General features: G+C 41.3%; 1 protein-coding gene across 2 annotated transcripts in view; it reads right to left on the bottom strand.

Annotated features, from left to right (window-relative positions):
• Nucleotides 1-1,296: 1,296 nt before the first annotated feature.
• cdh5 (cadherin 5) overlaps nt 1,297-23,892 on the bottom strand; it is a 26,939-nt gene continuing 4,343 nt past the window's right edge. The window contains exons 2-15 of one of the 2 annotated variants that reach the window (XM_084021266.1): nt 18,831-19,095; nt 18,238-18,517; nt 17,422-17,544; nt 17,092-17,259; nt 16,811-16,995; nt 14,693-14,806; nt 14,395-14,537; nt 13,772-13,905; nt 12,038-12,147; nt 10,897-10,999; nt 6,799-6,920; nt 6,413-6,527; nt 2,800-2,932; nt 1,297-1,937 (exon numbers count right to left, since the gene is read on the bottom strand). In XM_084021266.1, the coding sequence (XP_083877392.1) occupies nt 1,553-1,937; nt 2,800-2,932; nt 6,413-6,527; nt 6,799-6,920; nt 10,897-10,999; nt 12,038-12,147; nt 13,772-13,905; nt 14,395-14,537; nt 14,693-14,806; nt 16,811-16,995; nt 17,092-17,259; nt 17,422-17,544; nt 18,238-18,517; nt 18,831-19,070 (2,355 nt within the window). In that variant the 5' untranslated portion in view covers nt 19,071-19,095 and the 3' untranslated portion in view covers nt 1,297-1,552. Of the gene's footprint in view, nt 1,938-2,799; nt 2,933-6,412; nt 6,528-6,798; nt 6,921-10,896; nt 11,000-12,037; nt 12,148-13,771; nt 13,906-14,394; nt 14,538-14,692; nt 14,807-16,810; nt 16,996-17,091; nt 17,260-17,421; nt 17,545-18,237; nt 18,518-18,830; nt 19,123-23,892 lie in introns of both variants that reach the window. The other variant, XM_084021265.1, reaches the window with a different exon arrangement.

Here is a 23,892-nt window from a genome sequence, read left to right as displayed (position 1 = left end):
TTATGAAGGAACAGGAATGCTTTTTGTTTCTGTAAATGTGCGAAAAATCATGAAAGATCGTCTAAGTTTTGGCTCAGTGAGTTTGTGACCTAACAGTAGCAAAAAAGGATGAGAGGTTAAAGTTATTGAAGCCACCCGAGAGGCCTCACAACGACCCAACTGGCTGCTTTTGCCACTCTGCGTTTCCTGAGTTGTCTGAATGACTTTTGTTCTACTGGACCTCTGAGAGTTGGGCTTTCATCTCAACAATAAGTGTGATGATAGGTCCTGTCAAATAAAACCTGGGAACATGCTGTAATTCTGTCGGAGCAGCGGTACTGCCATTTCCTTTTCAGTCTGTCTGCTGTCTTTTCTCTCCTCGGAGCAGAAGATAACTCCTCTTTCATATCCGATGGTTGCTTTCAAAAAACAAAAAGAGGGTTTAAAAAAAAAAAAAAAAAAAAACTCTGTAAGAGTGCTAAAAAATTAGGAGCTTTTGGTGCAGCTTATCTGAACTAACACCTGATGTTATGAGTTTTCCAGACTTGAACTTCCCTTAAAGACGTCTCTATTTAGTATTTCAGATAAGGCAAACACAACTGGCGTCTCGCTGTGATCAAACACTTCAAACATCTCCGAGTTGAAACCTCTTGTGGCTGCTCAAAGTTTTACACCTCAAACAATAAACCCCTCCAGCGATATCCTATTTACAAACCAAATCATCAACTTAAGATCAAAAATAGAATCACCCCATTCTGCAGTGTTTTTTGTCCAAGTTCAAAGAAATTACAGGCTGTCAATATGAAAGAGTAGCATAAGGCAGACACGCATCATTTTGCATCCCCAGCAGGACAGAAATAAATTTCCACTGATATTAAAATTACAATATTAGTCAAAAGAGAGAAATGAACTCATATGCAGAGTATGAGCTGTGCATACTTGATTTAGGTGTCCATGTGTATTGTCGAATATGTATTACTCATACATACATATGCATCATTGTCTATGTGTAGATTAATATAGGTGCATACAAATAACGTAATTGTCACTGGTGGTTACAAAAAGGGATGCAAAATGGTGCTGAGACCTGAATTTAATGCATGAATGAATTTAAATAACTGAGAAAACATCGCTGGCCAGCAGTGACCTGTTTAACCCATTAATTATCCAGGATAAACTCTGATTGGCCGGCCGATCTTCTCAGGTGGAATGAAAGTTTCCTCACGGTGTCGATGTCACATTCTCACCAACAATCACTCTCACCAAATCTATGAAGCAGTTAGTTCTCACTTTCTCATATGAGGTCATTTCCTGGTGTTGCTTTTAAAAGCTATCCAACATTTTGGAGGAGAAGGAGGCCAAGGGCACAATATCATCATCATCATCATCATCATCATCATCAAACAAAACTGAATCTCCACAAAATGGACGGCCTCGAAGGCTGATACGAGCGTGTGTGATTGTGTGTATTTCCTGCATGATGTCGGCTATGTGTGAGTGTATTCTTATGGCTGTTTTCGATGTTTGTGTGTGTATTTTGGCATCAAATGTGCTTATTAGTAGATGGTCTCCATCAGTATTGATGGTAGTAGTCAGGTGCATCCACGCCGTACAGCTCGGCGAGGGTCCTGAACCTCGGCCCCCAGTCGTTCAGGAAGTCGTAATCCAAGTTCGAACCGGTGGAGGAACTTCCTAGAGAGCTGAGGCTTCCGGCTAAAGACTCGGGTCCCTCGTAGCCGTAGATGTGGAGAGTGTCGTACGGGAAGCCGTCTCTGTCGTGATCTGCCTCGTCCTTCTTCACCTCAATCATCACGGCCATGTCGCCCTTACAGGCGGGGGGTTGTGCGAGGTGGGCGGGTTTCTGCACCATGGCGTAGAGAGAGGGGTGGGGGTGGCGGTCCGGGTGACGGAGCAGGGAGCCATCATGGCAAGCGGATGAGAGGATTGAGACATCATAGCTAAAAGAGAGGAATACTGTGTGTTAACTCTTTATCTAAGAATGGCATCATGGGAGTAAAAGCCGTAGCAACCATGTTGTCTGTTGTCAAGCAGACTCTTAATGCAAAATAAGCAAACTATTAAGATAAAGATTATAAAATATTATATTCAATCCTATATCACAACTGGGAGGTAAGATTTAATTTTTATAAAACATAATTCGGAACATTCGGAAAGCTTTCAATCTATAATCTTTGACAGCAAAAATACATAATAATAATAATAATTAAAATTGCTTATTCATTGTTTACTCTGTTCTGCCTTCTTCAATTTGCTTAAGTTCACTATTTCACCCAAGCCGTCATGGGTTTTGACAGCATGGTGCAGTTATTATGGACAGTCTAACAGGGATTATATGTTTTAATACTCTTAAAATATAGATAAGATTTGATTCAGATCAGATTAAACTTTTATAATTGGTATCGGGCAAACTGGGTCATCAAATTGACAGATACAGCAAAGAAAATTAATATTGCAGATGGGAGAAGTAATAGAGTGGTTGGATAATAATAAAAGTAGAACATCAAGAAAAAGAAGCATTAAGAAGGAAGGTCTAAAAATGATTATATTTTATTTTTTTAAACGTTAAAATCACTGATGCATGCAATATAAACAGAAATAATAATGTGACAAATATTTAGATCTACAACAAATCGCCTTGTTCCATCATAAGACATTTAATGATAGTTTGGTTTGAAAGGTTTGAACTCAGTATTTTGTGAGGAGAAGAATAAAAGGAATGAGGAATGTACCTCTGGAGAAAGACTACTGATGAAGTGTGTCAGTTATATTCAGGGTGTCTGAAGTGTTTCATCTACATACCCATTAGTGTCCATCTCTCCTCCTCCCTCCTCATCGTATGTGACCAGCTGCTCGTGAATCTCGCCGCTGTTCTTCAGACTGGCCAGAGAATCCTTCTGGTAGCGTTTCCTCATCACAAACAGGATCACGATGACTGAAACGCAGCAGAGGACGGTTTACTTTCGGACAAATTGAAGACGTGGACTTTAGTCTTTGACAAACAAGACATTGTTGAAATAATGTGAAGGACATGAGATGGCATTTGATTGGAAATAATATTTATAGAACATAATAAAAAGGCCTGACGTGTAAAACCCCTCTATTGCATGTCTCATTTATTGACAAAAACCAAAGACATCCAGAGGAGAACACAAACGTTGTCCTGCCATCTTTTCTGCTGGACCAACGGTGTGAATTTAAAAACGAGAAAAAATTAGGCCATGAAAAGGGAAAAGGGAAAAAGAACGGGGGCAAGAAAGAAGTGAGGAAAGTGGAGCACCAACAAGGGATTGAGAGTAGGGAGCAGAGCCAGAATGAGGGAGAAAATGAGCAGCGGGTGGTTTAAGGTGTCTGAGACGTTCGCCTCAGGCATGAAAACCTCAGATGAATCTACTCAGCCAGAGACAAACAGCAGAGACGCAAAGAGGGGGGAGCATCAGAAACAGGAAGAGAGGTTCAGTAAATACGAGACGGGAAGTGGAAATGAGTATTTGAGAAAACAAAGTGAAGGAAGGAAAGTTGGATCTGGTAGGTGATGAAGAAATAAACAATAGAGAGAGAGAGAAAAGGGGGTGAAGAGGAGAAACGGAGCAAAGGAGGTAAAAGAGTAAATACAAGAATGGAAGTAAGTAAATACCCAACACACAAGGACTGCTATTAGCTGCGGGAATTATTATGTTCATCATGCGGCAAAAAAGCTGTTTTCATTATTTTCAAGGTCAATTTTTCTGAGCTTTCGGCCAGAAATGAAGGCATCCACTAACCACGGGTTAAATTGTGTCTGCATTTACGAAACAACAACATGGAGGCTCCATATTATGAACCAAGACGGTAAACTTCATTATTCCTTTCAACCGTGACATAGGCGGCGTGGAGTGGATCCATTCCTTCCATTCTTACCCTTCACAATAAAAGTCAGAATATTTGCAGGTGAGTTTTAAAATGTTTGCATGTGGTTTATTCTTCAGGCCCCCTGTGTGTAAATTAACCAAGACGTTTTGTTAACTAAACCTAATCGGGACCATTTTGCAACACTAACCACACTCAAGCCTTCAGCGTCCATATACCACACTAAAGCTTCTGCCCATGTGGCAAAATATGACAAGTAAGGAGACCGCGTTGAATTAGAAGAATGTTTTCTTTTCATAATGGTCTTGGGAGGCACCATTACATATCTTTTATAGACGGCAAAACTTGTTCAAACGGTAGTTTTGCAATACCTTTCATCTAAAGAGCGGTAAAAAAAAAAAACTGAGCTTTGTTTCTGTTTTGCCTCAGCCCTGGATTTCAGTGGCCATCAAGATGAGGGAATGAGGACAAGGAAGCATGAAAAGAATGAACGGAAAAGAGAAAAAAACAAGGAGAGCCATCAATGACTGAGGGAAGGAGGAATTGGAAGAAATGGGGGAAGTCGCAGTGGAGGAAATCAAGAGAGGACAGATGAGTTGGAGAATAAGAAGAAGAAGAAGGGTACATTTGACATTAGATTAGGCCCCGAGCCTCGGTCCCGATATGAACCTCTTTCTCTCTCGGCGGACGAGCAGCATTAGCCATGCCTTTTAGTCGAGGGTGAGCGGGACTAATTTAAGTTTGCCTGGGAAACCAACAGATTAATCTTTTACAACACATGCTCTGCAGTTTAATAAGCTCGGGAGATATCAGACTTAGAGTGGAGAGAAAAGGGAGGGAAAAAAGAGAAGAAGCCCTTTTTCTTTGTCGAAAAAAAAAACACTGAGAAAAATTTCTTTCCGTGTGTCGAACCAGACTTTTTGTGAGAAAATGCGTCTGTGAATGGGGAGCACGGTAAATTGCTTTGGGCCCTGGCAGATAATGACAAGTGCATTAAATAGTTAATCTGGACTGCGTTGGGGGGTGTTTGATAAAGAGAGAGAGAAAGAGAGACACCCAGAGGGAAAGGGAAAGAGGAAGAGAGAGATGAAGGGAAAAAAAACAGAGGGGAAAAGGCGCGATAGTGGAGGAGTGTATTAATAGTTAATAGGTTGAGTGTTTGGCAGTGTTTGATAAGCAGACGGCACCTAAAGAGCTGATAAACTCTCCTCATTACCACTCCCATTCTTCTGACTCTTTTCCCACAATTCTCCTCTTCGGCGTCTCTCTTCTTTAACCTCTTTCTGTCTCGCTCCGTCACTCACTCGGTCTCACTCCACCTCAGTTCCCCGTCTCGGTCTCGTCTGCCTGTTTCGCCCCTCTCCACCTCCCCATATCTAAGTCGAGATATCTTTCTTTTCTTTTTTTCCCATCTGTCACTCCGCCTCCGTCCCTCTTTATCTGTAACTTCTTCTTTTCCTTGCCTTTCTTCCTCGGCACTTCTCATCCCCGATCGCTCTTGTTTGGCCAACTATCTCTGACGTGCCTCTCATCCAACATGACAAGTGTCTCTTTTTCCCCCAGAAAAAGGGAGCAGGGGGCGAAGGTATCAAAGAGAATATTGAGCTCACAACCGCAGGCATTATTTCCACATCCGTCGCTGCATTATTCATAAAACCAACAACAAAGGGAGGGGCGAGAGCTCCGCGCAAAACACAATCCATATTTATTGCAAGGCAAGGGCAAGTGATGTTGTGTCTATGCCCTAATGACTCAGGGCTGGTGTTACGCATCCTACAGTGGTACCATCTTCATGAATCCCTCTCCGAGAATTCATATCTGTTTGTTTAAGGAAGCTACTTTTGCATACAGACTGTAAAAGAACCAAGACTTTGATTCATCATCAATCAAGATTTTCTCAGAAGTGTATTTCTGCTCTCTATTGCTGACTTAAACAATGAACATTTAATTATTCACCTGTATGTTACTGATGATCTTTAACAATATAACGTATTACAAGCTGTGCCAATGGCTTAAAGCGGTATTCACTTCCTGTCTCCTAAATGTTGTTTGTTTAAACATGAATAATCAATTTGTCACCGTTTTACAGCATCCAAACTTTATTACAGGTGGCTATGATTTTCACATATCATAAATGCACAGACGCTGGGAATGATGTAAACAAACATAAACAAGCACAGCAAGTAGAGCCGGTGACATTCAGCGTGCAAAGAGGCCAGTAAATCCAGTGATCGCTAGATGAATACTGCACAGATTTAGTACTGACTGACGGTGGACGGTATAAAAAATGAATGTGGCAGAACCAGAGATGGCATCTTTCTAATTTAATGTAATGTGATTTTGTTTCTTGTCAAAAACCTGGTGCCTACATTACCCAAGATGCAATGGAAGTGGCATCACCAGAAACAAAAGATCTCCAGGCACCCTTACAAACGGCAAGAACAAAGGTTTCTCTCCACACAGATGATCTCTAAGAAGAGCTGTGAGAAAACCTCGGCGATGAACGTTCCCACCAAAGATGGAGACCATGAAAGGAAAGCAGGAAAGAGAAGGACCTTAGACTCACCCAGTATGGTCAGTATGCAGAGCAGAATGGCGATCAGCGCGTGAACACTCACTCCCATCCTCCGAGCGCCGGCTTTGCAGTGCGTGGGAATCCGTCTGGCGTCGCACCGACATGACTACAACAGGCAGCACAAACCATCGAATCATTGATTGATCATGTGTTCATTAACTGCATGTCCATCTAGACAATACACTGCATGTCATTAGATAATCCGAGTCTAAATGTATAACTGGTAAATAAGTCAACATTGACTTTTGGTTTCACATCAGACATAAACAACAGTCTCCTTCCTTAGCAGCAGCTCTTGGATTACGTGGTTTACATATACATTTTTAGTGCATTATGTCTTTGCTGGAACAACAGTCTGTACAGAAACACACACAGACCTTAATTGCCAGTTTGGTGATGCTGGTCTGCCCTCCGTCACTGACGCTCACGTCCACGCTGTAATCCTTCGGGTCATCCAGGCTGAACGGCCCCGCCTTCACCATGATGTCAGCTGTGCTGTCTGAAGAAAGAAGCGTATAAATACACACAGTGAGGGAACAAAATGCATCACCTTCAACTCAAATTCATCTTTCTGCAAAATCTTAATCTCGTAAATCGTCACTTTGTCACACAAAAGTGGATCTAATGTTCACCTGCTCTGTGTATAGAGTCTTTTAAAGTCTATTTTTACTGCTAGCGCCTGCTCCAAGATATAAGAAGAAGAGAGTCGTCACATGGAGGCAGACAGATCGTTTGTGATTATCTGTCAGTTTGGTGCATTTAGGATTTGAGTCATTTAGGATTATAGATGACAGCAGCAGGTTTAAAAACCTGAAATCACTGCCTACATGAGGCCAAACATTTTGTAGCTTGTCAAATCAACCTACAGCTATCTCCTTCGATGAGAAAGTTTACGATTTAGACGGTATAACCCCTAATCATTTGCATGTAACGTGGTGTAATTGGTGGCCAGACAGGCTTGTCAAAATAAACTGAAGTTCCAACAGCACTAAAAGTGAATGAAACAAAACCCTTGAAACGGGATAAAAATGAAAGAACCAAACATGCTGAGCAGAACAGAGCAACACTCCCTTGCAGGTCGGACCAACAATACAGCCATTACACAAATCCCCGGCAGGCACCAGTTTCCTGCTGAGACGATGGGGAGAGCTGCGCTCCACAATATCCCACCGCTGGAGGAATTTCAGAAACACAAAGGCAGGAAAGACCCTCACAATCACTCAAACATACCTAGACGCACACTGTTAAACATTTAGACAAAGAAACATAAAGCTCTGGTTTATGTAAAAACAACCTGGGTGTTGCTGACATTTGCAAATTATGCCTACAAATGATATCGGCCAATCACTGAACATGAAACCAATAGATTGCATGTTGTGGCTATTTCACAAACTGCGGTTGGCTACTCATACACCATTTGGTGAGACCAGGCTGGCAACATACTAAGTCAGTCCAACTCATGGCCACAGTAGCTTTACAAGCTAGCAGACTCGGCAACCGCCAGTCAGCGAACTCATTAGCTCGGTCGCCTGCAGCACAAAACAAGCTTCACACATCTCACAGATGGATGTTCTCAAACTGCTCGCATGGCCGGATTCTACGAGAGATAAACTGACCCATTTAATGAAAGTGCAACATGTCTGACGCCCGAATACCGTTTGTGCAACCGAGTCACTGTCGTCAACTTTCCATTGTTGTCTTCCAGACAACATGCACTCATTGACTGTGTGTAGGAGGACGCACAGAAGAAGCCTTAACTAACTGAATAAAAGATGAAAACGGCTTCTGTCCTCCCTTCATCTTCTTCGTCTCCTTTCTTGACTTTGAATTCGTCCCTCTGGATTTCGGTGTATGTCTCACTGTCCTCTCTACGTTTTGTTTGTTCTCTCCATCTCTCTCTCTCTTCCCGTGTCCCATTAGTGTCTCTTCATCTCTTTGTTTACCTTTCCTCCTCCTCCTCCTCCTCCTCTCTCTTGTCTGTCTGGTATTAATGCAGTGAGCTCGGTGTAGCCGCCCCGGTCTGAACAGCGAGTCCTGTCACTTCACTCTGCAGATACAACAACTGTTGTGTCTTCCAGGATGCCGTAATGAAAGCGTGGTTTTCTTTTTGCAAGTTTTAAAGAGCTGGTAGTGGATAAATATTTTAAAAGCCTTCAATTTGCAGCTCTTGTTGCATGTGTGTGTGTGTGTGTGTGTGTGTGTGTGTGTGTGTGTGTGTGTGTGTGTGTGTGTGTGTGTGTGTGTGTGTGTGTGTGTTAAGTGGTGTGAGGTGAGGAGCTGTCAGATGATTTTTGGGGGGCACAAGGGAGAAACAAAGTTCACACTGACAACAAGCACTTATCAAACAACTATCCACCTCCTCTCTTGTCCTTTTCCTCTCTTGTCCTATCTTCACCTCCTCTGTGTCTCTTTTCCTCCTCTTACCCCTATTATATTGCTGTTTCTTTCTATTCTTCCCCTCACTAAACCTTCTTCATTCCACTGGTTCGTATTTACTGTATTAATTCTCTTGTTTGATGCTCTTTATTCGTCTTTATTTGCCTCCCCTCCTCATTTCAACACATTCTCACTCCAGTATTACCCGTCTCCTTTAATCCAGATCTCTTCGTCTCGCCTCCTTTCATCTTTCCTTCTACCTCTGCCTCATCTGTCTTTCCTTTTGCTCTCCTCCATCTCCCTCTTCCTTTCCTCCCATGGTTCAACATGTCAACCCCTCCAGGCTCGAGCACAGTGGAAATGGATGGGTTCACGCTTCTGTTTATCTTCCTTTCAGTACGTTTCAAGTTTCACTGAAATTAAATAGTAACAGTTCACCTAAATCTTTCATCTGACTACCTAAGGCTTTCATCTATTCAGACTTTTAATATTTGACTAGAACAGTTGGTAACACTTCTTCTTCGGGCTTTCATGTTTCATAACGCTGCGTGTTGATCAAAAATGATGAAAACTGTTTTACTTGTGCCATTTTGTGTCCTGAGCTGAATAACCCAAATCGGCTTTTGGAAATCTGACGTAACAGAGCACCAACCTTTTGCCTAAATATCAACGTCTGGATCAAAGCAAATGCCTCCGTCGAGCTTCACACCATCATCTGTGTCGCAGTCTGTATATTTGAGCTGACATTTTCTAACTTGTATATTTATATCTACACATTTTTACTCTAAATGGCAGCGGATCTACTGGCTGTAGATGCTGCTATGAATTTAGAATACTCTTTGGTGAAAGAGAGCTGAGAATGGACTCTACTGTGGCAAAGAACACAAGTGGGCCAACCCTAACATACGACTGTACACAACTGCATTGAGTGGAGTAACAGCAGGTTCCCCAGCACTCTTTTAAAACATTGTATTTTTGAATTATGATTATCTGTTCGCTGCTGGGATTCGGACTGAAATCATTATATTTTTCAGACAGATTGCCATGAAACTTGACATAGATATGAATGGTGCCCAGAAGATGAATCGTAAAGACTTTGGTGATCCTCTGACTTTTTATCTCCTGCCCCGAGCAAGACTCAATTATTCAGTGAAATATTTCAACACCTACCAGATGGATTGGCAGCTAATGTACACGCATGCAATCCACTTTCATAGCAGGCCTTTAAATAGTCATGAACTGCCATTTATTGGACTATTTATGGTGGGAAGGTGTCGAGGTGGACAGTCAACAACACAGAACCAGTGCTCAAAAGTGTCCCAAAGTGACACGTTTGTACATCCTAACTTACTTCTTTTAAACTCAAACACGATGTTTTCCCTAAACCTATCTTTTGTTTCCTTAACTTAGTTTGAAAGGCAAACTGAGTGAGACAAAAAGATGAGAGAATTGTTGTCCATGTACACGAATGAGGACATTTCAATGTCATGATTCATGAACTGCCGTGAGACTGTGTTGCCACATGAGTCATACTGGCTGTGATGAGCGTGGCCATGTTTAATCAATACCACTTTTATATTTGGGCTGTTGCTGATTGAAGTTGTGTTATGTCTTTGAACATCTATGAGAAAAATATAGGCATACTAAAGTGCATCCTCCCATGCACAACATTTGGCCTGTTGCAGTTTCCCTATAGAGAAAGTGCTATTTCTCAATGATTGTTGTAAAAAAGCCCCTCAGTAGCACTGTGTGTGGCGTGTTCCTTCAACATCCTCAGCTGGTTTGAGTTGACAACACATCTGCAAGACCGCCAAGTCACTTGCTGTCATTATTTTCAATATTTGCTGTTGTGCATTCAAGACAGCACTTACGGTCCCAGACAGGCTCTCTAAATCCCCCGTCTGGCTGTGGAGAACCAAAGCACGCTTTTGAGGAGTGAAAATAATTTAAACTTTCAGCAACAAAGCACTGAGCCTCAAATGGAGTTTCAGTTGTTGCATAGCAACAAGTGCCGAGGCCAGCGTTTCCTGTGAGCACCGCTTTGAGCAACAAGCAAGCTGATGATGGTAAATGTATGCTCAGTGCACACAAAGACTTACTGCCGTAGTCCTTGATGGTGAAGTTGGAGCTCTCGCTGGCCAGGCTGAAGCTGAAGGTGGCTGGCTGGTCGTCTTTATCAGTGGCTCCCAAGGTTCCTATCACCTGAGGAAGGACAGGGAAAAAACAATAATAACCAATAATAATACCAACCAATAATAACCAATGTTTACAGCTATTGTTTGTTTGGGAAATTAGCACAAATATTATTGTTAGTTCACACATGCTAAATAAAATATCCAACATAACACACTGGTTGGCTGGAGGATGGACTTTCATACTGGGTTTATACTCTAAAATTAAACCAGAGATTGTTTTTCAATGTGTAGGAAACGTTACTGTATGCAATAACAACTCGGCCGTTACCACCTTTAATCTCCACCTACTCTAATTGCATTGCACTTTCATGAACTAAAAAAAAAGAAGCATTGCATCATCTTGAGACTCTGAACTCAAACCTGTAGAGGTCAGTAATTGAAAGTTTCTGTTTGTGTGCTTTTTCACAAAATGTCTAAACAGCTGGCTGAATATCGAGCCCAGTACCAGAAGAAAAACATTATTTTCTACAAATCACAACATTCGTTGAAAGTCGATGTTTCTTAACCTAAAAAGAATTCCGAAATGTTTCATACCAGCGACAGTTTTAAATTGTGAAATGATTTGGTGAGGGTGAAAGCATCAAAACGACTTGGTTAATGTTAGATAAAGATCATGGTTTGCATTAAAATAATCTGACTTAACAGCTGTAACAACATAACTAGCATAACACTAACTTTTGGTTTCACATGGGGCACACACAGCGGTTTCATGGGTGAAAGTCCTGTGTTTGTTTGACCCTCAAAACTGCCCTCAGTGAACTTTCTTGCTTGTTTTTCTCATTATTATGCCACATAACTTTCATTAACAGCTACTCCATATACTATGTCCCTTTCTCTGCCCCAAAGTAAACTTGAATTCAATTTTTCCATAGTTAGCAGAAACATATGACAACATTTCAGGCATTCAAAAAGTCTAACTCAATAAAGTGACTATAAAATCTGCTAAGAGGCCAGGGCTGATTCAGCGTCTGTTGCCAAATTAAGACATTCTGTTAACATCGGTATAGTTTAATGCAAACATCTGTAAATACTGCGTCGTCCTTACCGTATTAGTGAGGTCGTTCTCGCATACGAAGATCTCATCGACAGTCAGTTCAGGCTTGTTGTCATTGAGGTCCTGGACGATGATGTTAACTTTCACGAATGACTCCAAACCTACAGAAAAGAGACAGCAGCCATGATTAATTGCAGTGTGTTGTGTAGTGAATGTCACATTGATTATTGTTACTCCAAAAAGCTGTCTAGCTCTCTATTATGGTCGAGACTTTAAATATACTGGAATGATCATGTTATAAAGAACAGTGTCACACAATGTTGCTGTTTTTACCTATTTATGCATCTTTAATTTACACAAAGTGACTTATGATTTATGATTAACTAACTTCAGATTGTTTGTTTCTACGGAGGATCTTCACAGAAAAAGATGTGTGTAAAATACAATATGTTTCTGAACATAATGTAATATAAAGAGATTCCAGTATGTTTTAGTGCCATTTTAAAGCATATGGTGACAATTATCAGGATACTATTGTGAATCACATTTATTTGGGACAGGATAATCCTGTCATGAAATGTTCACATCGTCCCAGGCTTAGTGTAGTGATGCGCGTTTGCTGCAGGAGCTAATTTTGTGATTTTGTACTGTAGCACTGACTCATCCTGACTTAACTACCTCACAGTGTGCTGACAATGGAAACAGACATTTCAGTGAGATGCCTGGAGGAATGCTTCAGAGCAAACGTATGCTAGAGGATAAAAAATAAATCCTTACATGTAACTCTTGTGATGCAATGTAATCGCATTTAAAGCATTATCCCTTTAAAACAGATTTTTTTGGACACAGGTGTGCCAACAGGAGAAACAATAACACTTTAAATAACCAATTCTTCATCTTTTTTTCTGTTTGCTAGTTGCTCCATTTTTTCAAGTCCCACAAAGGTCATATGTTAAATCAGTCAATACCTAAAAATATATATAAGTCTTTTATAAAGCCATTTCTTATTCTGTCTCATATGACTCACTCCTCACAGCGTGTTTGTCATTTACCTTAACGGGCAGATGTGACAGAATGATGCTGATCAGGTGTTTTTGATGGGACTGATTAAGGTCAAATGCCTGAGCGGATTTCTATTTGTGAGCATTTTGTTAGGCAGTTGTTTTATTTTGTCACATTAAAGTAGCTTTTACACTTATTTCACATCACTGACGTATTGAAATATTCATCTTTTGATAAATGTGTGGGTCTCTTTCCTGTCTCTTGTTCTGAGATTTTGAAACTATCTTTAGTACAGTACATGCACCGTATATTGAGGACCTTGTCAAGCTCAGGGGACCATTGTGTTCCTTAAACATCGTGACAAGCCACGAAAATAGATATCTGGATTTCATTCATTGCCGGTCTAAAAATATATAGTTTGGTTTGGAAGCTGCAAGTGAACAAAGACACCCACTAATGTGATTTTCCTGCTCGCTCGCTCTCTCCCATGTGGGTCGGCCAGGTGTTGAGGCAACGTGTTACATCCATGAAAACCCCTGTTAATGTGTTACACTCCCTTCGAGCTGCTCGGAGAACAAGGAGAGAACGTGCTGTCTTTTTGGCTCTTATAACTCCCTCCATAACCGTTGTTGGATAAAACACATGGTTTTAATTTTTTTATATCTGAGATTCTATTGTTTAAACGAAACAGGATTAGAAACTTGAGCAATCCTTGTGTGTGTGTGTGTGTGTGTGTGTGTGTGTGTGTGTGTGTGCGTGTGTGTGGGTGTGTGTGTGACGTACCACTTGGCTCCTCCTGTGCCTTAACTTGGAACATGTGTGTGGCCTCCAGCTCTCTGTCCAACATCCTCAGGGTGGACAGCTGACCTGTGAACGGGTTGATACTGATAGGACAGTCCTTATCTAAGATGGAGTACCTAAACAGAGAGAGCCAGCGGGATCAGTGTCACAGCCACTTTGCAGGATTATTTTGTCTTTATTAGGAGGTTTGCACACAACACAGCTTCACGGAAATAGTCACAAAATTGAAATACATGCACACGTTTTTTTCGTTTCGTTCTGCAAAACTTTTAAATCGGGAGTGTCATTCTTCCTTTTCTGCTACGGAACAAAAGGTTTGGTTCGGCTGTCATAAAGGTGTCACTTCAACACTTTGGCACTCCCGGTGCAAACACGGGTCTTGGTCCATCTTCCCACCCACCACAAGTAGTCTTCCTATACAAGACTATGTCACAATCACTGGCCGATGCATAGTCACGTGAATTAATTTAATTTTGTGTGTCCACCACAAATATGGACCCTAAATGACTAAAAAAATGGACAATTCGAGTCCCTGTAAACCAAATCAATAGATTTTATTTTTTTCTTTGCAAACTGCCGTCAGACTGTTTTGTTGCACAACATACCGAATGCTCTTGTTGGCTCTGTCCGGATCTCTGGCTGTGACTGTTCCTATGTTATTCACAATACGTTCTTCCACCACTGTGAATGTGTAGATGGGCTGCGAGAAGACCGGCGCCTCATCCACATCCAGCACCTTGATGATTACCTGTAGATTTATAAGAAACAGTCGAAAGATAGCTTGTAACTTGTGCACATTTGGCAAAAGATTGGAATGGACTGGAACTTCTTACTTCTTCTTACTTTTCCTTCTCTCCTCTTTAATAGAACATTTATAAAATGCTACAGATGTCTGATATTTACCTGTGCTGTGGTGACAGCACTGTTCACGTTGTCGGCAGGAAAACGTAGGTTTCCCATTTCTTCTCGCACCTGGACAGTGAAAGTGTAGCTGTTCGTCGTCTCGTAGTCCAGAGGCTGGGGGTCCCAGAAAGAGGCACATTTTTGATTCAGTCCTATCAAAAAATCCTAAATGCCTCATCACGTTCCCTCTTCAACATAATGTTTATCAGACTTAACTTTAACGTCTATGTCTTCAGTCAACGTATCTCTTGTTACCCATTAACAGTTAAGATGTTCCTCCTCAAAAGTTTATATTCCCACATATCTTGCTCTTATTTTTAGACTGGGAACAAACATAAAGTGCATTTGCACTTTTTTTTAAGTGCTTAAATGCATCCAGTGCATTCACACCTGTGTCTGTTCACCAGGGACAGCTGCCAATGCCAGGTGTAAAAAGGCTTTAAATGTCATAACCCAGCAGAATCAACCTGGCTAAACTCATCCTCCGGATTTAAGAAACACATTAAAGTGTCATCATTCCCCCTCCATGTTAAACATGTTACCATGCATGAAAATACCTCCTTCCTTTTCACTTTTTCAAAGTCTGCACAAACTGAGACTTGCATAGCGTTATGAATGCACTTTCATGTCAACAAATATATGGGAGCAAGCTCTGCTTACTGCCATGTCTCTGCTTATCGTTTCTTCGCCGTGTATAAGCAATCGCCTACTGTTCAGTTAAATGTTGTTTCTGGCGGACTGTTTTATCTGCGGATGGGACACCACAGGTAGGCAGGAATATTCTGTTAACTGGATTATTCATGGCAACAGGGATACTCAGTCGCAGGGTATCAAAGGCATGTGTAAACAGCTTAACAAGAATAAGACCTGAACCGCAGTGAGGCCCATGGCTGGCTTACTCCGTATACACGTAAACACAGCCGGTGAGGAAGATGAAGGGCTGCAGAGCTGAGGGGCGAGTTGAACGGGGAGAAGATTGTGGTGTGATTCGCTTCCAGGCCGAGCTATTACAGAGCTCGTTTCATTAGAATACATTTTCAGCCCACTGATGTCCCAAATACTTTATCTGAAGAGCACTATCCAGTGAAGTAAACCTGTGAGCATAAAAAGCTCTCCTCACCAGGAGAAGGACAGTTCATTGAGGGGTTTTTTGTCCAACAAAACCAACTTAAGCAACTTAAATTCTGTGTTGTAATTGGTAGCCTTGCAGTGGCACAAATATTACGAGATCTAATCCTTACTCGTGATAGTTTGCCTAGAACGAAGACCCTGACGGTTCTTGTTGCCAAGCGATAAGGTTGAGGCACAAAACCACATAGTTAGGGTCAGAAAAAGATCAAGGTGGGGCTTAAAATAAGTTCACTTGTAGCACAACATAAGCAGCAAGCAGTGGCATCGAATCACGTGACATAATGTCACAATGGTTTCATATGGGACACAAACGCTGGTCCTCTGAGTCCTGCACCCCCACCTCCTCCCTTAGACGCCGTCCACTGATGACGTGCATGGGTTGACACCAGGTTGCACGTATAGAGAGTCATTGGTTGTCAGCTCTCCGATGTTTATAACATTGGTGTTGTAAATCAGTCTTTTGTGCTTGTCAACTACCTATCTGAGTCAAAGCACCAGTTTAAATAACTAAAATGTAAAATGAGCATCAAATCCACCAGGACCTAAACCACATCCATCATTCTTGATGGCGGCGAAGACAACAAAAACAGAGATTTATTCATCTCATATTGTGCCTGAATTTAGCGGATCATAATGTATCTGGTAGGAAATGAATCTGATGCAGATGCAGACGACAAAGGCCAAACTGTGATCTGTGACTAGATGAGGCTTGTTAGCCCAGCTGATTGCTGGAAATGCATTTCTTCTTCTGAAGCAGTTTAAATAAATTGTGGCCGGTCAAGAGAAGTGGAGTCAACAGTCAATGACGGTAAAAGAAATGTGAATCACTGCAACCACAAGAGGTCCTTCAGCATACACTACAAAATCATACTTGAATGACCAAAAGCAAGGAATGTTATGGCTGATATAAAAAATTCAGAAAAAAAGGCTTTTAGCTTTTAGCCTTGAGATTTTGTTTATTCATTTGTTGCTACATGAGCCTCCTACCTTTTTGAGCATAAGGTTGCCATCCTTGTTCGGGCTGCTCAGTTCAACATTGAACACTTTGTTGTTTTCACTTGGAATGATGAACTTTGGCTGTTTGTTCTGAATCTGATCTCTGTCCTCCAACTCCAGAGTGCCTATCTTCTCGTTCAACTTGTGGTCCTCTGGAACGCTCAGTTCATACTTCCCTGCAGACACAAAACAGACATCAGTGTGAACATGTGACACGTGTTCATAAGGAGCCCTGTCTTTAAAAACGCATAAGAAAGGGTAATATTCCTTACTTCGGGTGAAAGAAGCAATGTTGTCATTGGTGTCGGCGATGGTGATGGTGACAGAGGTGGTGGATGTGCTGCCAGAGGCCATTCCTCGCATGTCTTGAGCTTTGACCACTACTACATACTGACCCTTGGTTTCCCGGTCCAGAGTGTTTGTCTTGCAGCTGATCACACCTGCAGAGAGACAGTGAGAGAGACAGACAGACAAAGAGGGTGTTATCTTTGAGGTCGCTCTGACTCATATTCAAGTAAAAATAGCTGCAACCATCATTCAAAAGAAAGAAAATGTTTCTGCAGGAAAACAGTCCTGTTGGAGGTCGGTGCAGCGAGACGTACCCGTGGTGCTGTCGATCTGGAAGGTAGTCAGGTCTCCTTGTTGGGTCAAAGAGTACCTGAGCTCTCCGTTAGCAGTGGTGGGGTCATCAGCATCGGTGGCTCTCACCTCAACTACTTTAGTTCCTGGATGAAGAATAAAACATTTCAAAAATGTGTTCCCAAATGTTCTTGCATTGAACAATGTTTTAACTGATCAATTATGATTATTATGATTATGTGCTAAGATCGGCTATTTAAGTCACTCTTTCACAACAGGTTGTGCTAATGATTGTGACAGGTGTTGACATTATGTTTGTATTTTCCAGTCTATTATTAATCATCCCTGCATGGTAATTGTCAAATACTTGCATCAATATATTTGTTTTGTTCTGGTTCATTTATGAGGTGGGCACATTTGCACTGGTTGGAAAAAACAATCCAGTCGCAAAAAATCCACAGGATACAGTGAATGTTAACCAAAAATGTCTCATTAATATATGTCATATCAACCTCATATCACGCTTGCAAAATGGCATAATGCTACGTGGTTGACATTGCAAAATGATTGATTAGGTTTAGGCAACAATAATACTTGGTTATGATTAGAAAAAAGATAATTAGTTTGGGTTAAATCATAATGTCATAACCATAACTACCATAACCTTTCAAGTCAGCCCAGTCTCATGACAGTTTGTGAAGGCAGGGACATAGTGTTAAATACTAAGAAGGTGAGGTGGAGAGGTCCATGAAAAAAAGGAAAGAAAATGTGTTCCCCTTGTGTAATGTAATTGAGAGTGCAGTTTGGTTGTGATCCTTTGTGACAGTAACTCTACTCACCTATAGTTGACCTCTCTGTAATGGATCCATTATATGTTCTGGGGAAAACCGGGGTGTTGTCATTGATATCCGTCACCTGCACGACAAATTCTCCAGAATCCTCGATCAACTTGTTGTTCCCGTCGAACATCCTGGCGGTCAAATGGTACAAGCTTTTCGCCTCCCTGTCCAGAGCTCTGGTGACAAACAGGTCTCCTTTGGCATCCACAGTGAAGATGGAGTTTGCTCCTTCACCTTCGATTTGAAAGCTCTTCACCTCCACCGCCTGGCTCGACTTCAGCTGTGAGAAAGAAGAAGAAATAAGAAATGTGGTTGACTGTCTGGTAGATTTTAGCACCCTGGTTTTTCCCAGCTGGAGGGACATTTTTTGACAAACAAACTAAGTATTCCAGCAAAATCGCTCAAATATTCATCAAGGAGCTGGTTAGCGACTAGTTAATGTCCCAGATTATTGGCATGCTGCAGCATTACAACTGAGTGCAAGTGTCAAAAATACTCATTTGCCATTGCAAGAAGATTAAAGAACCAAACTTGCAAAGCAGGGCCCAGGAAATCGAGCAGAAACACAAGGAGGATTCTCATGAGTCTCCTACCTGTCCGATCTTGTATGCGATGGGAGCAGGCTTCTCCTCTTCCACGTAGAGAGAGTTCCAGATCCAGTCTCTCTTCTGCCTGAACAGGACCGGGTGGGACTCCTTCTTCACAATCTCGACAGGGCCTCGCTGCTGTGCTTCCACCACTGGAGGACCAGAATCGTCAACAGCAACGAGAGAGACAGACGAGGCCATAATGGCCATAAGCCCCATAGTCCACAGCTGGAGCCAAGCCATCATCTAGGATGGAAATGGATGGGGAGGGCTGAGGGAAAAGAGGCAGTAGAGAGTGCTGAAAGAGTGAATAAGGGTGACATGAGGAGGCAGAGAGGAGAGAGGGAGCAAAAAATGAAGGGAGAGGAGATCACATTAAAACCACTTATCAGCTGTGGCCAGACCGCTTCGCTGTGCCAGGGTGAGACTCAGAGTGAAGGCCAAGGACTCACTGTCCCCTAACAGGCCGCCTCTGAGCTCGAGGTCTAGCTATCATTTAGGACCAGGGCTCCTAAACCTTTTCAGCCTGGGACCCAAATGAAACATTTAGCCTCTCATCATGGGACCTGGCTGAGGCATATCACTAATGTGGTCGTATGGGGATCTATTAAACATAGGCCTGTGACCCATTTTAGGTCCTGACCCACTGGTGTAGCATGAGAGAGAGACAGACACAGGATGGGACGGACAGACGGAGACACATGCTGACATTAAAACCACTTAGGATGTCCGTCTTTATCAGCCTTAAGGCCATTTACCATAAAGGGACTGTTTGACATTTTGTAATTTTGATCGGTATTTATTTTGTTTGGGGGATATAAGAGAGAGTTTGGGTTTAATACAGCGAAGGGCTTTGGTGCTGAGGCTAGCTCTTGATTCAAATCAAGGATTATAAGACAAGGATATGTCAGTTTTCGCACATTACATTTCAGGCTCCGGCATAAAAAATTTGAATCAGGCTCAACTTTTGCCATGATGTAATGCAATATCATCTGGCAACATCATTGGCCAAAACAAATACACCAGCACACATTCCTGGTAGATTACTTCATAACATCAACACCATAATTCAACTGTTTACCTTGAGATCTTCGAGATGGTGGATGAAACAATTTGTAGCAATTGAGTTGGTGTTTTGGCATCAGATAAGCCTTCAGACTTAGGGATTGTATTTTGTCTTCTCACCTTCACTAAAAGCAACAGCAGGTCCACATCAACACAGACCCTCGCTTTTTTAGTTTAGCTGTTTTTGATCTGAACCAGCCTGGTCTCCTAAAAATGACTCTCACAACGAAACTGCATTGGGAATTACGTTTCTAGGGAAACGTATTTTGTCGTGGGTTACTTTTGCTCTCGATGCATCTCAAATGAGTTGATGTCCTGTGTAAAGCAAGTCATTTTATTGCTTTGTTTAAAATTTTATAGTAATTTTAAGACGAACCATGATCGTTTTTTAATAAACCCAACCAAGTAGTGTTGTTAACTTTTGTTAAATCTAACTACTTAGATTTGTAGCATCTTTGGTTTTGTTTGTTAACCACGTGTTTCAAACTGTTTAAAACTGCAACCATTCAGACCTGAAAAAATAACCTTCCCTAGAAAAGTCATTGAGAGATAAATTAACCACATTAGCGGCTCTGTGAAGCAATAAAGAATCCAAAGATATAAACTCTGTTTTTTTTCAAACAACATTTTGACATGATGATGGCAGTAGAGGGGAGAATCAACGTATCAACAATCAACGCTGCATCACAATTGAATGCTGATCCACGAAAGAGACAAAACACTCAAAACGAAAAATATCAACCTGCTGGTGGCGCTATAGGAAAAGTCACAAGATCATCAACATCATTAGGATTCACCTTCTGGAGAACATGAATGTGCAAAATGTCATGACAATCCATCCAGTAATGGTTGGATATTTGAGTCTGGATCAGAATGGTGAAGTCACCGACGCAAAACCGCAGCAATGTCACAAGAGAAATGTATTCAAACCAACTAAACCGACTAATATCAGCTGAAATTTGGTGGTGTCACCTTTTTAAAAGTCTAAATCAAACTGGCACCTCGTTCACTGATTACTAGACGTTTCACTGTCTAGCATCATCTGTTTCTGCCTGTCAAACGAGTGATGTCATTTTAGCACCATTAAGCAAAAATAAACATGTGTAATGCACCCAGCAGTCCAGTAAACTCTTCCTCTCATTCCTACTTACTATCTCAACCCCCTCTCATCTGCTGCTCCGTCTCCCCCACTGGACTCTATCTAATAAAGCAGAAATGCCAGGGAAATAATCTTCAAAACATTTTAGTTTATATGTGCCCTGCACTCCAGCAGATATGTCAGCGTAGCCCCGTGCCATCCCCGTAGACGGATTAGAGCATCTTATTGTCTTCCAGCCATTAGCAGTGTGGAGGGAGAAAGAGATTATGGTGAGGGGATTATACTGGCACAAAGTCTTCTCTCTCTAATGGCCTAATCTCGTATTCTGCTGACCTCCTGTGACCTCTTCACACGGCTCCCCACAAATCAGCTCAAACAAAGACTCAACAGTGGGTTTTTGGCCTTTAGTTTGCATCCTTTTGTTTGGTTTTATTTTGCCTCTTGTGTTTTTTCCTTTGTTCGGTTTCCTTTCAGGACTAAATTAATTAAAGTGCATCATCTTTTATTGCAGTGTTCTGTGGACTTCTGAATGATGTATGAGAGTGTATAATACCAATGACAAGGTGTTTAGCTTCCTAAAATCTTCACACTTGTTATAAACCCTCTTACTTCTACTTACTCGTTCACTTAATTGATGTTTGTTTCCCAGGGTATGTAGTTACATTTTGGTTGCATAAATTCAAAGTATTACTTGTACTGTACACTGAATTACCTCAATTAATTGAGGCCTTTCATCCGTTTGCATCCTGTTTAACACTTCAGAAACACAATTGTCAATATACTGGTTAAAACAGTGGTGGTGTTTTTGTGCCTTAGGCAAACTCTCATTCAGCCATTTTGATGATATATTCTGCGCCCAGTAATGTGTAAAAAACATTGTTTTGATTGAACTACTGTCGATGCTGAAGAAAACATCTAAATGATTAATATGATGCAAGGTCTGAATCCTTAAAATCGCTTCAAAGCAGATTCAAGTGTTTGTGTTATATATGTCTGAGATGAGATTCAGGGCCAACTGATTTATTTCCCATCGTCTTTGCGTCCCGGATGCATAGGCACCGCTGGCATCACCTCTACCATCAAGTTATGAAAAAAACAAAGAGTCCAAAGCATCACAAGAAAACCTATAGGATGTGAGGAATGGGAGGGGCAATGCAAATCAGGCTCTCCCTTCAACTTTGATTAAACTTGTATCAGTTAGATGAAATATTAAATTTCACATAAATAAAACTGACACATCATATACTTGGATGTTTCAGTCAACTGTCTTTGGTCTCCCTTTATACGTCCTCAAATGGAAATTACTTTGAAGGTTTCTTTCTTTTGACATGAGTTCTGTGTTTGAGCTCATTCAGCTGTAATATCTTCTTTTCATGTGATGTTTTTGAATATTTAAGTAAAGTTTAGACAACACAGACACTTGGCTCCTGTTTAAGAGCAGACATGTTTCCTGCTGTGTCAAATGTTAAACTTTAACTGTGCGTCACCTCGGACATCCTTCCTCTCGACATGTCCTGGACAAACAAAGCCATCACACACATGCGTGTTCTCACGCAGTCGCTTCCAAAAACACGAAGACGGGAGTCCTGAAATGACTCTAAAGGAAAAGGAGATCAGAGTCTGTTATCTATGAAGTTAAGCCTTGTGTTGACAAGGCTAAACGAAGGAGAGTTTTAAAATGAACATGCAAGAATGCAAATTAAGTGGATACAGCCTGGTCTCAAATCAAATCCCGATCATTGCCGGATATAGTCAGTTACCTTCGGCGTCTTGATACCAACGCATACCTTTCATGTTAACTTATCTGTGTCATTATTAGGCGGAGAGCAATAGATGTAATATTTCAGTGTGTGAAAATGCACACAGGCACGGGGGTGAATTAGTCAAACAAACGCAGAACTTTTACTCAGGGGACCGGTGTTCGTGTCCTGTGTACAACAAAAAGGTGAGTGATTTTTACTGACATCATGTGATGTTACCTGTATTACACCCGTTCATCACGTGTGAACCTGTGACGAGGAGGGGTGAGATAAATATGTAGCCATTTAACAGACTAAATGTAAGCATGAAAAACGTTTCGAAGTGATCAAATATATAAATGTTCTATCAAAGCAATGATTTTCTCAAATAAATGTATATCATAATTAGTTAACCTTGGCTGAGACCCATTTAAGTGCGTTTAAGATTGTTGCTATTACAGGCTAATCATTCAACAATTTACATATTGACTAAAATAAATGTTTGTTTCACGCTTCATGGTGTATTTAGTGGGAGTAAGGTTGTCAAGCGATAAGAAAATATACTTTCATCTGTTTGCTGTCTGCAGTTAGACAGTAGTTCATTTTTTTCTGGACATATGGAAAAGTTGGTTCTATCAACATTTTCCTCTGATATATAAGGAAAATAGACTTAATTGACATGGCCATGCCATTTCTTTAGAAACCACATCACAACTTTCAGAAAATTAAATTGAAGAGGTTGTGAATACCACAGGGGGCGCCATTACCAGGAGCCATTTGAAGGCAGCGCTCAACATCATTTCCAAACCAGATCTTTTGAGTTGCAAAGGTTTTTCTTCTTCTTGGATTTATAACAGAGCGGAGATCAGACTGGGGTTTAGCTGTCCTGGGATACGGTAGAAAAATGATTTTGGTATCATGCAGAGGACAGTTGATATCCAGCTTGACACAGAACCCAGCTAGCCTATCACACATCACATCTTACTCACACATACAAAACAACATCCTATGACTGTTAACATACACACACAGTTATTTCTGGGATGACAAATCGCTGGGGGCATTTTCCCTAAAAAGGCATTTTTCAAAAACTGCATTTCCTTCTTCAGAAGGCAGCGTAGTACTCCTTCCCTTTTATCAGCAGCAGGAAGTGTAAACAATGCCT

Source organism: Eutrigla gurnardus (assembly GCF_963514095.1).
Source record: "Eutrigla gurnardus genome assembly, chromosome: 11".
Classification (NCBI taxonomy): domain Eukaryota; kingdom Metazoa; phylum Chordata; class Actinopteri; order Perciformes; family Triglidae; genus Eutrigla; species Eutrigla gurnardus.
The sequence above is the reverse complement of the archived record's forward strand: the minus strand, read 5'-3'. Positions and strand labels throughout refer to the sequence as shown.